Source organism: Euleptes europaea, chromosome 1, assembly GCF_029931775.1.
Source record: "Euleptes europaea isolate rEulEur1 chromosome 1, rEulEur1.hap1, whole genome shotgun sequence".
NCBI lineage: Eukaryota > Metazoa > Chordata > Lepidosauria > Squamata > Sphaerodactylidae > Euleptes > Euleptes europaea.
Window position 1 is genome coordinate 18,714,028 of NC_079312.1, and position 17,342 is coordinate 18,731,369.

At 46.1% G+C, this 17,342-nt stretch overlaps 1 protein-coding gene across 1 annotated transcript; it reads left to right on the plus strand.

The window, feature by feature from the left end:
• Positions 1–2,557: 2,557 nt before the first annotated feature.
• On the plus strand, positions 2,558–17,342 carry LOC130472898 (E3 ubiquitin-protein ligase TRIM7-like). Its single transcript, XM_056844392.1, has 10 exons — positions 2,558–2,983; positions 5,444–5,608; positions 9,258–9,488; positions 10,746–10,768; positions 11,775–11,890; positions 14,165–14,334; positions 14,518–14,572; positions 14,995–15,123; positions 15,835–15,864; positions 16,825–17,342. Exons 1-10 carry the CDS (start codon positions 2,558–2,560, stop codon positions 17,340–17,342), a joined length of 1,863 nt encoding a protein of 620 aa, XP_056700370.1.

Here is a 17,342-nt window from a genome sequence, read left to right on the forward strand (position 1 = left end):
ACGTAGACTAACTACACATTGGTTGCTTACTTTACTTTCATTAAGATAGTATATAGAGATTGGTCGAAGCTGTCTTGTGATCTTGGAAGTACAAAACACATTCCTTAAGCAGAAGGTAACTTTGAGCTGTGTATTAGTGGAAGGCTGTACCAAGCACAGACAGTCTGATTTACTGGCCCATGGCTCCCGGGTGCCACCTTCCCAAAGCCTCCATGTATGTGCATATGAATACATAGTGTTCTAAACCAGCCCTTATATTCTGGGCTTAGCATTTCTATAAGTGCAAATATGCAGACTGAAAATAAAAGCATGCATTCAAATAATAATAATGATTACAGGCATTACACTTGGGAGCAGGCCAAATTCCAGTGGCCCTCCCAGCCCCTATGGGGCTCGCTTCAGACATGGCTGGGGGCTGGCACAGGTCTGGTAGGGGCTGACTGCTATAAGCCACACCCTTCTCTTCCCTGCTACCAGTATCCTGACAAGGTAGGGTTGCCAGGTCCCTCTTTGCCACCGGTGGGAGGTTTTTGGGGTGGAGCCTGAGGAGGGTGGGGTTTGGGGAGGGACTTAAATGCCATAGTCCAATTGCCAAAGTGGCCATTTTCTCCAGGTGAACTGAGCCTCTATCGGCTGGAGATCAGGTGTAATAGCAGGAGATCTCCAGCTAGTGCCTGGAGGTTGGCAACCCTATGACAAGAGCGAGGGTTAGGGCTGGGTTTTAAAACAGACAAAGGTATTAACTCCTGCAGACAGTCTGCTGTCTGTTGGATGCGCTGGCAGGCTTTGTTTGAGAAAATGAAATACTTCCTACAGTTGGACAAGGGGTAAAAAAGCGCAGCCTTTACCTTAATCCATAATTCCCTGAGGGAGGTGACTCAGCTGATTGCTATTGTCACATCTTGGGAGTGGAGGCCCAGTTCACATCAGAATTCATTCGATACACAACTGGTTTTCTGGGGGTTTGCATCTAGGGCTGCCAACCTCCACATGGGGCCTGGAAAGCTCCTGGAATTACAACTGACCTCCAGATGACAGAGATCCATTCCCATGGAGAAAATGACCGCTTTGCAGGGTGGGCTGTGTGGCATTATACCCTGCGGAGCTCTTTCACCTCCCTGAACCCCAGTCCTCCCTAAGCCCTGTCCCCCAAATCTCCAGGAATTAGCTAAATTGGAGTTGGCAACCCTGTTTGCATCCCAGATTTGCAACCAGTGCTTTCCAACAGGGTCTTCTAATAGGGGAGCTGATCTTGGTATCGCTGCAAGAGGCAAAGATGAGTAAGCATGTATCTGCTTGCTTAAGGATAAGTGGTTCCTGAATGGTTTGACACATGTCTGTCTGGAAATCTCCCTCTAACTTTGGGTGTGGGCTCCAGAAGAATATGGCCCTGCCAGGAGGGGCTTCTGCTGAGTGTGGTGAGTCATGGAGTAGGGGTCACTGGGGGTGTGGGGCGGGGAGAACATAAGAACGGCCCTGCTGGATCAGACCAAGGCCCATCGTCTGTTCACACAGTGGCCAACCAGGTAGAGGTAGTAGTGAATTTCCTGCACTGTGCAGGGGGTTGGACTAGATGACCCTGGTGGTCCCTTCCAACTCTATGATTCTATGATACTCCATTTGGCAATGAATGCCACTCCTGGCATTCAGAGGTTTACTGCCCTCTGACTGTAGAGTTCAATCGCCAAAGTGGCCATTTTCTCCAGGTGAACAGATCTCTATCAGCTGGAGATCAGTTGTAATAGCAGGAGCTCTCCAGGTAGTTCCTGGAGGTTGGGGGAGGAAAAAAGACACCTCTGTACAAATATCTGGAGGATAAGGAACTCAGTACAGGAGCTAATTCACAGTGGGTAGCCGTGTTAGTCTGTTTGCAGTAGTCAAAAAGGGCAAGAGTCCAGTAGCACCTTAAAGACTAACAAAAATATTATTGTTAGTCTTTAAGGTGCTACTGGACTCTTGCCCTCAGTACAGGAGCGAATATGTTGGAAAATAGCAAAATGTATTGCAACTATATACAATAGTGCTTTTGACACTAGTCGTCTGTGTATGTTGATGGTCACTGAGACAATTGTATATAGTTGCAATACATTTTGCTATTTTCTAACATATTCGCTCCTGTACTGAGTTCCTGGAGGTTGGCAGAAAGGGAACAGGGGCCCTCCCAGTGGGCATCTTGGCCATCTTCTGGGCATGGAGTAGAAGTCACTGACTGGGGGTTTGTGGGGGAGGTTAGTTGTGCATTTTCTGCATTGGGCAGGGGGTTGGACTGGATGATCCTCTCGGTCCCTTCCAACACGATGATTCTATTGGCAATCTATGTATTGTCTATGTGCGATCGCGGTTAGTATGAGTAGGTCCCGGGGGTTGGACAAAATACCCTGGTGGTCCCTTCCAACTGTATCATTCTCCGCTTCCCCCCACCCCACCCCCGGCACTGAAGTCACTGCCAGGAATGGAAACGCCCGGCGGCTGCTTGAAAACCGAGGAAACGAAACTTACTCTAGACTAGGGAATCCTTCACTCACGCCCGACTCCTCTGAGCCTCTGAGTTTGGGCCATGGCAGCCGGCGAGGCCACCAAACATTTTTGTGAGATGGTTACTTGTCCAATCTGCCAGGAGTTTTTCAGCGATCCGGTGAGCATCGCCGAGTGCGGCCACAGTTTCTGCCGCGCCTGCCTGACCGGGAGCTGGGGGGCATCGGGGGCAGAGGTTTCCTGCTGCCCCCAATGCAGAGGGAGCGCTCAGGAAGGGACCCTCCGGCCGAACCAGCAGCTGGCAAGTTTTGCCGAAGTAGCCAAGAAATGCAGTCCTCGGGGCGGGAAGGGGGGAGAAGGAAAGGAGGCCATCTGCGAGAAGCACCAGGAGCCCCTGGAATTTTTCTGCAAGGTGGACCGCATCCCTATCTGCCTGGTCTGTGACAGAGCCAAGGAGCACCGAAATCACCAAACCTTTCCTCTGGAGGAGGTTTTCCAAGAAGACAAGGTAGGAAATCTCTGTGGGTTTTGATGGGGAATAGAAGCGGGCTTTGGAGGACTTTCGTTCGTAGTGAGACAGCAGGGTAGACGTCCCCTGACTATGGAAGATCCACTGATTTAGCAATCTGCAATAATCTCTTTTCCTTTCTGTAAAATGTATTGAAATGTATTAGGGCAGCCAGGGAATAGCTTGTTGCTGGGCAGAATATCTCGGTATGTCTGTGTGCTAAGGAATTGGGGCAAGAGTCATGGAGGGTTACATAAACCATAACAAGAACGGGGTGAAACTGTTACTCTACTGCCGCCTCGATGTCTGGAGGGCAGCTCTACCCTGAATGTTGATGGGTTGTCATATCTTGAATTTGGATAAATATCCCTTCCTCAGTACAATCGGGACTCAGAGATTTCTGCCCATTAGGGCCTCTGAGTCAGCAGCTGCAAAGAAACTGTTTTTCTTGATAACGATCTCAGGTCTCTCTCTCTCCCCCCACGAACCCCCTTTTACCGCATCAATAGGGTCGCCATGACTCGGAAGCGACTTGACGGCACTTAACACACAGAGAAGCATGGGGCCGGATCCAGTCTGGGGGAAAGATGGCCTGCGTGCCCCGCTTCCCATTCTGGGGACCCTAATAAGGGGTTTTGGGGAGAGGCCACGAATGGTTAAGCCTGTCTCGGGGGCTGCGGTTCAGCCTCCTCCCAAGTGGCAGTGGACCACACGGTGGGCTGCCGCCCACGGGGGTCCAAGCATACTGCCATCTCAGGCTGCGCCCAGCAGGCAGGTTGGGCACAGGGTGTGATCAGCTGACAGATGGGTCAGCAGATCCCTGGATCCTGCCCCTTCATGCTTGTCAGTGCCTAACGCTGTAATCAATAAAGTTGTGGCCTATTTACTCCATCCACCGCGTACTTGTCATTCTTGGGTAAGATCACGCTTCCTCACCAGGGTATGGGTAGCCCCTGGGGTGGCGTGGCCCCCCTTTTCTCCCCCGTGCCGTTCCCACACACCCCTAGGGCTAGGGCCGCAAGCGACTTGATGGCACTTAACACACACACACACACACACAGAAGCGGGCAGGGTCTTCTTGGTAATTCTCTGCAAATTCATTCCAGTAAGAGATTCTTAGCAGACTGAAAGGAACAAGTAGAAAGCCAAATTAATTTGAGGACACAATAGTCTAATGGTGAACTGGGATCTAGTCAGCCTTACATCCCAATCCATCCCACGTAATAGATGGAAAATGTTAGGGAACAGGCAAACAAAATCCCTTTCTGAAGCCAACTGTAGTTTCTTGTAGTTTGATTTCCACACCACCTGGAGATTGGCAACCCTACCCATTAGCACCCCAAAATAAGTTTTAGACCATTCCAAATCAACTCCAGTCTTTTAGTGGCTAAATTCAGGTGTTCCCAAAGTAGATACAAATTCCAGGTAGTCACCTTGGTCCCAAAAAAAAATCATTCTCAACACAAAAGCTTTGTAGTACTTTTTATTAAGAGAAAGCACTGTGCAAACCTTCGAGGTCTCTAAAACTCTTCATCAGATTGGATGTTTGAAAAAGGAGGATGGGAGAGATAAAAAGATGTTTTCGGCCTGATGAAGCATTCTAGAGTTCAAAAGCTTATACAGTTTTGTGTCATTTTGGTTAGTCCTAATAAAGGGTATTGTATAGATTTTGTTTTGGAATTTTTCTTTGAACCAATGCAGCTCCCTTCTCATGTACACTGAATATTACTTAGAACCAGGAGCACCATTTTGTTTTTGTTTAAAACATTTATTAGCTGCCTTTCTTCCTTATGGAGCTGAAGGTAGCTTACAAACATAGATAAAACACATGGAATAAAATACATTAATAAACCAACATTTAAAATTACTACTCAGGACTGATTGCTAAACGTAACCAAATGCAGTCATAAATAAACCGTCAACTCCTCCTAAAGGTTGAAAGTGAGGGGCCCAGGTGCACCTTCCTGGAAAAGTTGTTCCATAATCGTGGTGCTGCTACTGAAAAGGCCCTCTCTTGTGTACCCACGAAAAACAAGCTTCGGAACATATGGGAGAAGATGGTACTTCACATAACCTGGTCCCAAGCCATATGGGGCTTTAAAGTTCAAAATCAAAACCTTGAATTGGATCAATAGCCAGTGTAATTGCTGTAGTATCAGGATCACATGCTCCCAATAGCTGTCCCTGACCAGCGTTCTGTACTATCTGCAGCATCCGAACACTCTTCAGGGGGTAGCCCCAAGTAGAGCACATTGCAATAGTCCAGTCTGAATATAACCTTCTGTCACTGGATGTCTACGGTAAGTAGCTTGAGGCTAGAGCAGTTGAATAAAACCTTCCACCCAGCTTTCGTATAAAAACATATTTTCTAAATGAGGCATTAATCATGGCCATTCATTTACATAGAGTGACACGTCTCAAAAAAGGAAACTAATGCAATTTCTATGGCCTTAATGTCAGACTGTGATCAAAGCTGAAGAGAGGAGAGTCTGTGAGAAGCACCAGGAGCCCCTGAAGCTTTTCTGTAAAGATGACGATGTCCTCATCTGTACCGTCTGTGATAGAACCAAGGAGCACAACTATCATGAGGTGATTCCTATTGAGGAAGCTGCCCGGGAGTTTAAGGTAGGAAATCTCAGTGGATCTTGAGAGGGGAAGAGTTGTGGATTCTTCAGTGCTGGGTATCCCATGGCACTCTTTGCAGGGAAACTCCCTCTGGGTTCTATCGTAGGCCTTGTGCTCAAATGGAGAGTGAAAACTTGTTTTCTATATATCTCAAAGTTTGATGTCTCTTGGCTCAGCTTATGCTTCATAAAATACCCCCCTCACACACATACACACACAGGCCAGTTTGACTTTACAAAGGGACAGGGATGACACTGGGATATTGGTGTGCAGCTACAAGTACTGTTGCATCACTTCCTGTCTTGCTTGGGTGACTTCTGCAATGCTGACCTGCCTTGATCCAGCTGGGGACAGAGAGGGTGAAACTGGGCCGGAAACTGGACAGACAGGGGTCATGGGCAGATGAGTCCTCCAAGAAAACCTGGAGCTGTTCAGCCACTGCTCTTAACTACTTTGCCCAGGAAAGGAAGATTAGACACTGAGTGGAAGTTGGCCAAATCGCTTGGGTCAAGATATATATATATATTCAGAGATCCTGGAAAAAATCCTGAGCTAAGAGAAGAGTTAATAATCATTTCCAGGAAATTACGTAACACTCCCCCCCCCCCCAAAAAAAAACATTGGCCTTGACCAGCCAGGAGGGGCACAGATCCAAGAGGCAAGTTGTTGGCTCCACAGCTGCCAGGATCTTGTCAACATCCACCGATGAGAATCAGCTGAGTTGGGTCAGCATTGGACTTGAAGACAGCCAGGAGGCCTCCTGTTCCACCACTGTATCCAAATTGGCAGGGAGGGTTATGGTGGAGCGACAAGACTTTGGCCACAAATAATATCAGAAAGAGTAATGAAAAATGAGTCAAAAGAGTTCCTTTGAGTGGAATTTTGAGGAAGATATGCAAAGGGTAAAATGGACCAAGGAGCAAAGGGATTCACAGAGAGGAGAGGCAGGAAGAAGAGCTTGATTTCTAGCACGCTTCCCTTCTCAGGCATTAAAGCTCTGTCTGTGTTACTCTGAAGAGTTCATGTGAAGCCAGACAATGAAAAATGCTTGTGGGAGGGGAGAGCTTGAGAGGAGAGAGGCACAAGATAGACAGAGGAGCAAAGGGAACCATGTCCTCAATTTGAGGAAAGAGTGTTCTTGGGAGGAGAGTAGAATTAATGAGAGTTGGAGGGGAAAATCCCCATCCATGTCTTTGTGTTTAAAAGGTTATCCTGCATCCCAACCCCCAAGAAGGGTTTTCCCCTCCTATTGTCCCAGTTCAGATCACTTCTGTGGAGCGAATAGGGGCCTGTGGTCCCTATATTCCCCTAACTCGGAAGTATTCATTTGATTTAAATTGGAGGAAGAGTACAGGAGGGGAAAGTAATCCTCCACACACACCACAGACCTAATATATACCGGTATCTCTCTGCTCTTTACAGCTGTGTTTAAAAGTTGGAGGGGACCTAATCATGGGTATCTTGTAGTCATAGCTAACTTAGCTCAGTAGCAATGAAGATCTTTTTTGTGTACAATCTTAGACCCCTGTAAACTGTATTAATCTGAGTTTAGTTCTCTCCTCAGGCCCAGATCCGTAGTTGCCTTGAGATTCTGGAGAAGGAAGAAGAAAGTATTGTGGCACATAAAGCTCATGCAATGAAAGAAAGCCTAGACATGCTTGTAAGTGAACAAATACTAGAGCTGATATTATGAAAATTAAAATTGTGGAAGAGTTAAAAAGCCACGAGACAACCTTGTTCCTCAGAACATTTGGAACCGCCTGATTTCCTGTAGAAAAGGACCATTTTAAATAGTGATGCTGCTGAAGTGTATACCTGTAGTTTTCTTCTTTGTTATATGAATTTGTCCAGCTTCTAATGCAGGAGTTTTCAACATTTTTGAGCATGTGGGCACCTTCAGAATTCTGACACAGCATGGTGGGCTCACAGCCACTAAATGGCTGCTGCAGGAAGTGGAGTCTGCCCATACAATGGCCGCTGCAGCTTACCTTCAGTCACACAGTGAAGATCCTTGTGGTGTGGTGGCAGCTGCTGCTGGAGCAACATTTTTAAAAATCTGCACAGCCAATCAGAAGCCTTGCTGGAGAAGCCCACCTGCCCCCGCCCACTTTCTAAAAACACTTGGTGGGTGCCAGGAAAGGTGTCGGTGGGGATCCCTGACGTAATGCTGGCTGCATTATGAATTTAATGCCATTCCCCTGAGATGATCTTCTCTGACTCAGAATGTGAAATGACATTCTTTGCATCAGCAGACTTATTACCCCAAAGCTGGCTAATTTGTAGACAGAAGTTCTTAATGTTAAGGAGTTTATTCTCCGTATGACTACAGTTCTTTTGATTATTTCTTGCAATAGTGTTTTGCAATTCTTGTTTTCCATTCAGATATAGAACCCTCTAGGAGCTCTGACCTGGACAGCCCCAGGCTAGCCTGGTATCATCAGATCTCAGAAGCTACGCAGGGTCAGCCCTGGATAGTATTTGGATGGGAGACCTCCAAGGAATACCAGGGTTGTGACGTGGAGGCAGGCAATGGCAAGCCACCTTTGAACGTCTCTTGCCTTGAAAACCCTACAGGGTCGCCATAAGTCACCTGTGACTTGACAGCAAAGAAAAAAATTGCTCCAGGGAGTGTGTCTGTTTGGAGGCAGAATCAACTGTATTTCAAATGTACACATGAAACTGCCTTGGTCCATCAAAGCCAATATTGTCTACTCAGACTGGCCATGGCTCTCCAGGGTCTCAGGCAGCGGTCTTTCACATCACTTACCGCCAGATGTTTTAACTGGAAAGGCCAGGGTTTGAACCAGGGACCTTCTACATACCAAGCAGATGCTCTCCCACTCAGCCACAGCTCCTTTCAAGCAGCTCTTTGACATGGGTGATGCTCTGGGATGGGTACAGGGAGGTGAAACCACACTGCAATTCCTGACGAGAGGGCCAGACAATACTGTGCGTGTCTTCAGCCCCAATGCTGCCCAATGCTGTGCAGGGACTAAAACTCCATGCCAGGAGAACTCTCAGAAAACCAGGTTGTTGTTCTTTTTTTAAAACGTTTGCTGAAAAATCTCATAAATCCCAAGCCAAGTCTGAATTGAGACGAGTGACATTCATAGATAATTCTAAGGAAGAAAATATTTAAAATGCTCAATTGATTTTTTTGGGGGGTGGTGGTTTTTGTTGTTGTTTTTGTTTTGGCTGTGGTTTATTCTTTTACAAAATGCATCCAGGGCAGCTGCAGTGTAGACTGGGAGACCAGACAGGCAGTCACCCCCCCCCCCCCACACACACACCTGATTGGAAAAGAGACATGCATCCATATTTTTGCCCCACATGGACCACACTGCACATGAGTTTGGGTTTAACAAGGCCACAGGAGGGAACATATTTGTGAGGCTCTTTCCCCTATTTTGGGTCTTCTGCTTCAGACTTGCAAAGAAAAAGATAAGTCCAGGAGAAAAGAATGCAGCTGAGACTAATATATACTTTGGCCCCTTTGCACAACTTTTAAAAAAATTCTTATTGAATGTCAGTATGATCTTTGAGGAAAGTCAGAAGAGCCTGTCCTATGAGAGCTGTCACAGCATCCTTCTTCATGCTGCTATGACCGACTGCCATTTCCCCCTCTCCTCTTTCCATCTGCTTATTGCAGAAAACAACAAAAGCAGAGAAGGAAAAGGCAGTGGCTGAGTTCAGGCAATTACACCAGTTTCTGGAACAACAAGAGAAACTCCTGCTGACTCAGATGGAAGAAACGGAGAAAGAGATTGCAAGAAGAAGGGAAGAACATTTGGCTAAGCTCTCTGAAGAACTCTCCTCTCTTCAATGTCTCATCAGGGAGATGGAGAGGAAATGCCATCAGGCAGATGGTGAACTCTTGCAGGTAATTCACAGAATTAGCTGAAGAAGTGAGCTGTGGCTCACGAAAGCTTATACCCTGCCAGAAAATATTTTTGTTAGTCTTTAAGGTGCTACTGGACTCTTGCTCTTTTCTACTCTTGCAGGTAAGATTGTCACAGAAACAGGCAGGCGGAACTGCATTACAAGGAAAATAATGGAAATGCATTCAGCAATTTTGTGTGTCCCCCCAGAACCCCCCTCTCAGCAGACCTGAATGGAAGTAAGACAGAAAACTATTATAGTCGTCTACCAAGTTTAAGTTGCGCAACTGTAGTTCTTGACTTGTGAGCCTGAGGGGTCCTCAGTGCACTAAACATCATCATGTCATTCTTTTTGCCATTATGTAGTTTCTCAATCAATACATACTAACAGTACAATGGCTATCATGTGGGAGTCTGTAATTTATTTATTTTTTGCATTTAAAAGGGGTCTTCATACTCAAAAAGCCAGTGAACCACTGGTGTACAATGCTAACTGATCAACACCTTCTCAGCGAGGACATTCATAACAGATGATTGTTAATATAGGGTGCCATCTGTTAATTGGGGTTTTAAGTTTTTCTAGTGTGTTTTAAAGGTATATAGTTGTGATTTTATGTATATTGATCTATTGTTGGAATCCTTCCTGAGCCTGGCGGTGCCAGGGAGGGTGGGGGTATAAATTTAATAATAAATAAAACAAGTTGTGCAGCCTTATGAGGATTTATTCTAATCAAAATCCACTGACTTCAGTGGATTTAGACAGGAGTAACTCTGCACAGATGTGCGCTGTTAATCACACTGAGAAGGACTGGGGAAGCACAGTGAAGCTAACCGTCTCCCCAGAGTAGTGTGCAAGAGAAATAGGACAATGAATTATGTAGCCACAGTTATGACTACGCAATTTAAGTCATGCTAATTAAACAGCATTCCACTGTTCTGATTTTGTTTTATGTCTGAGGTGGCCCCAGCCACAAAGCCCTCTCCATCCCATACAAAATATTGTAATGTGGCAAAATTTGAAGAACATTTGCTGTAAACCGACAGAGTTAAAGCCGTGTTCAGACAGTGCTTCCTTAAAGGTTGCTCACTTATTATCCCATAAAGATTCCCTCCAACAGACACACTTTATGAATGTACAACCACTAGTAGGGTACAGCAGAGGGCTGGAGTGCATCACCCTCCAGGATCTGAGGGGTTCTCCTGGTATAGTCTGTGACAGTCACTGAGTTTTCTCTTTGTTCTCTCTTTTCCCTCTCCAGGAGATCAAAAGCGATTTGCAGAGGTAAGTGGATTATTTCATGATGCTGGAAAGGATATAGGACAGATCATGAAAAACATAATCCTGAGGAGATAATGTAGGACTCTGGACTGTCCAGCATTTTGCAGATGGAAAATGGGGAGTCTAATACTTATACAACCCCCACATTCTCACACCAAGGAGCCCTGACTAAACCTGGTCCTGTCCTTCCACTATACATTGCTGAAGGCCCCTTTTTGCCTGTTGCATGTGATCTTCTGTTACCTGATGGTAGAATCATAGAGTTGAAAGGGACCACCAGGGTCATCTAGTCCAACCCCCTGCACAATGCAGGAAATTCACAACTACCTTCCCCTACATTTCCAGTGACCCCAACCCTCCCCCCGCCATGCAGGATCCCACAATCAAAGCACTCCCGACAGATGGCCATCTAACCTCTGCTTAAAGACCTCCAAAGATGGGTAGAAAGTGCCCTCAAATTTCAGCCAACCTATGACAGCCCCATAGGGTTGTTAAGGCAAGAGACAAACACAGGGGGTTTGCCATTGCTTAGCTTCTGAGATCTGACAAGATCAGGCTATCCTGGGCAATCCAGGCCAGGGCCTTTAATACCTACTCACCACCCCACCCCGCCCAAAGAAGAGGATGTACTTGTCAGTGTCTTTAACACAGTTTGTCTCAAAATGCAGTTTGTGGCCCTTCATGCTCTTCCTCAGAAGACTAAAAAATACAGAAAATGACAATTTAAAATCTAATCACATATATACTCTAACAAGTTATGCCTGCCACAGATGGACAGATGGACATGTGGATCCTTTTATTATAGATAACTTGTCATTTGATGCTTGGTATTGGGATATTAGGAGCTACAGTGAGGCCGAGTCTCTTCCCCAGATCACTTCTATCCCTCTCTGCAGCTCTGCCCTTATCTGTGCATTCTCTGGCTCGCCTTTCTGCTGATTTTCCTGTTCTCTTCTTCAGCTCCTCTCAGGAATTCTGGTTTGGATGAATGAACTATGTTTCTTGCTAGGTGTAAGAAGAAGTTTGAGAATCCAGAGACTTTCCCTTCTGAGCTGAGATGGAAAATCTGGGACTTACGTCATCTACGTCATCCCTTTCTGGAGAGTGTCATGAAGAAATTCAAAGGTAATAAAGAATTGCTTGCAGGGGTTACATGCAGAACATTATATTAATCCAGAACTTGGCATGGCAGACTTCTCATCAGTACAGATTGTCATAATGTGTGTGTGTGTGTGTGTGTGTAAAGTGCCCTCAAGTTGCAGCTGACTTACGGAAATCCCAACAAAGGGCTTTCAAGGCACGCAAGAAGCTTTCAAGATCTAAATGTAGAGGGAGAAGAATTTAACATGAGAAGTTATGCTGACAATGTGGTGTTGACTGTTTCCAACCCGCAGAGGTCTATCGGGTGTTTGATGGAACCAATTAAAGAATTTGGGCTATATTCTGGTTATAAAATCAATAAGAAAAAGACAATGATCGTTTTAAAATTTTTATCAAGACAAGAAGAAGATGCTATTAAAGAAACCAAAGGATGTACAATGATGGAGGACTCAGTAAGATATCTGGAAATAAAAATAACAGGACAGAATAAGACTTTATTTAAAGACAAATATAAAGCAATGTGGGGGGAAACTGACAAGTATGGTTTAGGATGTTGCCACATCCTCTTCTTTGTGGGGTGGGGAGTAGGTATTAAAGGCCCTGGCATGGATTACCCAGTTTAACCTGATCTTGTCAGATCTCAGAAGCTAAGCAATGGCAAACCCCCTGTGTTTGTCTCATGCCTTAACAACCCTATGGGGCCGTCATAGGTTGGCTGAAATTTGAGGGTACTTTCTACCATCAGGTAAACGAAGATCACATGCAGCAGGCGAAAAGGAGCCTTCAACAATGTATAGTGGAAGGACAGGACCAGGTTTAGTCAGGGCTCCTTGAATGTGCTACCTAAACTTAATTTTTTCCCCCAGATGCTTCCAATTTATCTCAAGGACAAAACTTTGAAAAGTTGGCAGCAACAGCTAAATAAATGTGTATGGAATGGAATTAGATTTAAAGTATTACAAGATGAGAAGAGAAGAGGAGGTCTAGCAATGTGTGTGTGTGTGTGTGTGTTAAGTGCTGTCAAGTCGTTTCCGACTCATGGCGACCCTATGAATCAATGTCCTCCAAAACGTCCTATCTTTAACAGCCTTGTTCAGGTCTTGTAAATTGAGGGCTGTGGCTTCCTTTATAGAGTCAATCCATCTCTTGTTGGGTCTTCCTCTTTTCCTGCTGCCTTCAACTTTTCCTAGCATGATTGTCTTTTCCAGTGATTCTTGTCTTCTCATAACATGAAGAATAGGTGAAAGAATGACAGATTCCTTCCAAGAAGAATCTTTTGAAGAAGAGCCTACAGTTTTATAAAGTGAAATGAAAGCTGCTCTGAGAGACATAGGGAGAAACAAATCAATAGGAGTAGATGTGATATCAATAGCGCTATTTGTCAGGCTTCAGTACCTCGTTGCATTCCAGCAACATAAAACTTCACTCCAGACGTTGCAGAGAGTTTAAAGTTTTATTTAAGAGAAGTAAACGTGGTCAGTGTCCTTAAAAAACACAACGATAGAATGCCAGGGCAAAGGATAAGGCTCAGTATATAGAGAACATACAAAGAATTGATTACAAGTAGGCTTTGAAATGCAAAAACATCAAGTTTCTTTGAAGCTTCCGAAAGGTGCCAGGATTGACACCAAGAGAACCGATAGCTGATTTACAATGGGAAGGCTTTGAAGTTGAGGTGTTACAGTCCCTAGCCTCTGTCCCTTTTCCCATGGGATCGGAAGGAGGGGGGGATGAACACGGAGCTTATTCATCGCGGGTCCGACTGGATGCCCTCACTGACACTCCGCCTCCCCAAAGACCCCTCCCCGGAGTTCCTCAGTTTGGCGGGGTATTGCTGATGAAACTCCGCCACCAGGGTGGGGGCTTGTACGTGCATAGTGGAAACCCATTCATCGTGACTGGAGTTCAGGTGTTTCCAATGCACGAGATACTCTAGCTGGCCCCTTCGCACTCGAGAGTCTAACACCTTGGAGATCTCAAAGTGCTGTTCCCCGTGTACCATGATTGGGGCGGCAGCTGCGGGTTCAGGGTGCCATTCAGGTGCCAGTACGAAGGGTTTCAACAGACTTACATGAAATACCGGATGCACTCCCTGTAAGGTCTTTGGCAGTTCCAACTCCACTGTAACCTCATTGATAACTCGGGAGATTGGGAACGGCCCCATGAACTTTTGACTCAGCTTTTTGCACGGACGTAGCGATCTGAGATTTTTGGTGGAGAGGTACACCTTCCCCCCAACCTTTAATTCTCATTGGGGCACTCGGTGTTTGTCTGCCTGCGCCTTGTACCTCTCCTTAGCCTGCTCCAAGTTCTTCACCAGCCAGGGCCAGGTGTTCCTCACCGTGTTGGCCCAGACAGATACCTCGGGGGGATCGCCACCTGGAGGGAGGGATATGGCCCCCAAGGGCCCGAAGTCCATCCCATATACTGCTTTGAACGGGCTTATACCAGTAGCAGAGTGTACTGAGGTATTGTAAGCATATTCCTCCAATGGCAGCAGGTCTACCCAATTGTCTTGGTGGTAGTTTACAAAACAACGCAGGTAACATTCTACCACCGCATTAACCCTTTCCGTCTGCCCGTCCGTCTGTGGGTGATAAGCCGAAGACAAACCTTGCTGCACACCCACGACCCCTAAAAATGCTTTCCAGAACTTAGATACGAACACGGACTCCCTGTCGCTCACGACCTTCCACGGAAAGCTGTGTAATTTGAAGACCTGGTGCACAAATAGTCGGGCCAGTTTGCATGCTGAGGGCATCCCCTCGCACGGAACGAGATGAACCTGTTTAGAGAAGAGATCCGTGATTACCCACAGGACCGTCTTGCCTAGACTAGACGGAAGGTCGGTTATGAAATCCATCCCGATCACCCGCCAGGGTGCTTCGGGAGTCTCTAGGGGTTTCAACAGCCCAGGAGATTTACCCATCAAGCACTTGTTCGTGGCGCATACCGGACAAGATCTAACGAACACATCGATGTCCTGGCACATCCCTGGCCACCAGAACTGTCTCCTTGTTAGGTGCAAGGTTTTCACAAACCCAAAATTCCCTCCCGTTTTTGCACTGTGGCTCCACTCCAACACCTCCCGCCGTAGTTCCAGGGGTACGTAGTGTTTATCCTTGTAGGTACCATTTCCGTCAGCAGCCTGGAGCAGGAGAGACCTATCTCTCCGCTCTTGTTGAAGGGCTCCCTCCCACCTTTCTTTGACGGTCTCGGGAAGGTTCTCCGGGACCGCCCAGATCTGGGGAATATGGGTAACCGACTCTCGAGAGGAGGCTGTGACCGGTTCCTCCGCCCTGCCCCCCGATCGCGTAGGGAGGACTCCTTCCCCACGTCTGTGGTTGCGCCCGGAAGGTCCTCTGAGACCGCCGGGGGTTAGGGGGCCGAAGTCCCCCCTGTCTCATTACATAGTCCACCTGGTTTCTGTCAACTCGTGTCTCTTTTATGGCCTAGTAAGATAGGTGAAGACAACAGAGGAATCTTGCCATTCTCCCATAAAGAGGCTGATAAGATCACAGAGACTATTCTCCAAGTTGTTTCTTCCAATTTTGCTTCCCAGGCTGGATCCAAGAGAGTAATACATCAAAACAGTAATACTTCTGCTTTACATTTTTGGAATCAAATGTAGGGACATCGAGAAATACAGACATCACATACAAATATTTAATTTTTTTAAAAAAATGCTATTCTTTTTATGGAAGGTGATATTTTAAATCCCAAAAATAAGACCTTTGGCAGGCAAACAGGGTCAGGGCAATAGCAACAATGCAATTACAAAGGATAAGGCAGACACCAGGTTGAATAATTTGTAATGAGACTTTTAAATAAATCAGAATTGTGGGAGGATTCTCACACTCCCCAGGTTTGTTTCAGCAACTATAATTTTGTGAATTGCTATTTTTGTTACAAGGTTTGCTGTATGGATTATGGTTTGATGATTCATCTCTGTATCTTTGCTTTCCCAGCCTCTCTGGTCTCTGGACCAAAGCTGAAAGGTAAATCTTAATATGCATTGTAGGATAAAATTCACAGGAGGGACCTGTCTGTTTGTATTTCATTGGGGTTTAAGTTTTACCCTAGAAATTTTGGAACCAGAGATAGTTTAGGGAGAAGGTGGAACGAGGGAATTCGAACTGAGTCTAAATGTCACCCTTCCATGTAAGACCTCAGAACTTGATCAGACCAAGGTGCTAATCCAGCATCCTGTTTCCAATAGTGTCTAGAGATGCCCCAGGGAAGCCCATGAACGGTGCATGAAACCAGTAGCCCTCCCCTATTTTTTTTTTGTCTCAAGTATTTGGTACTTAGACAGGAAAAGGTCTCCTTCAGATGACCAGTCAGGGGAACATTACAAATACTGTTTCTTTTCCCTTTTAGTCAGCAGATCAGCCATTAAGCTAATGTGGTGACCTTGAGCACTCTGAGCTTCATGGGTGAAGGGTGAGATAAAATTGCAATGGGTAGGGACAGCCAGTAACTATCTGCAAGGATAGCACAGGTGAACTCCCTGCAGAAAAACTGGCACTGGGATTCTACTCTGAGAGCCTTTCTACACAGTTCTTTCTGGAGTCAAGGAAATATGTTTGGAAACCATTATTGTTGTTTTTGGACCCTAGTACACTGTGTCCTAGAATATGAGGAATTAAGTAACGGAGAGTGTGCAGAGTTCCTTTCCCTTGCCACTGCGGTCTCACATCTCCTCACATTCTGTGGTATCCAAAACAGTGTGTGGAGGGAAGTTCATAGTTATGGCTGCCCTGGGCTTCAGGTCGTCCCCCATATAGTGGAAAAGTGAAGAAAACAAACAAAGCGATTGCTTTTTTTAAAAGGGCTATTCCAGGATGGGTATCCCCCCAGGACTACTAGAGGGTATCCTGTGAAGTATTTAGCTGAGGCTGAGGAATTAATCTCCCTGGCTGACTGTCTTAATCTTCTCTCTCTTCATCTCTCCCCAGCAGCAAACGTGACTCTGGATCCAGACACGGCCAATTCCAAACTTATCCTGTCTGGGGATCGGAAAAGCGTGAGATTGGGAAATGAGGCTCAAGCTCTGCCCGACAATCCTAAGAGATTTAACTCATTAAGCATCGTGCTGGGCCGTGAGGGATTCACATCAGGCCAACATTTCTGGGAAGTCACTGTGGGCAGCAGGGGAGAGTGGTCTCTCGGGGTCGCCAGAGAATCTGTGAACAGGAAGCAATATATCAGGGTTGCTCCTTGGAACGGGATCTGGGCTGTGGAGAAAACGGGAAGTGAGTGCTATGCTCAAATTAAGGCTGAAAGCTTTTCAGCTCTGACGGTTCAGCTCAGGAGGATCCGTGTGTGTCTAAACTATGACAAACAGCAAGTAGCCTTTTTCGATGCTGACACAGCAGCTCCTCTCTGTACATTCTCAGAAGCCTCCTTTTCTGGAGAGACCCTTTTCCCCTTCTTTTTGTTGCATTTCAATGCCCAGCTGGATCTCTCTTTTTGA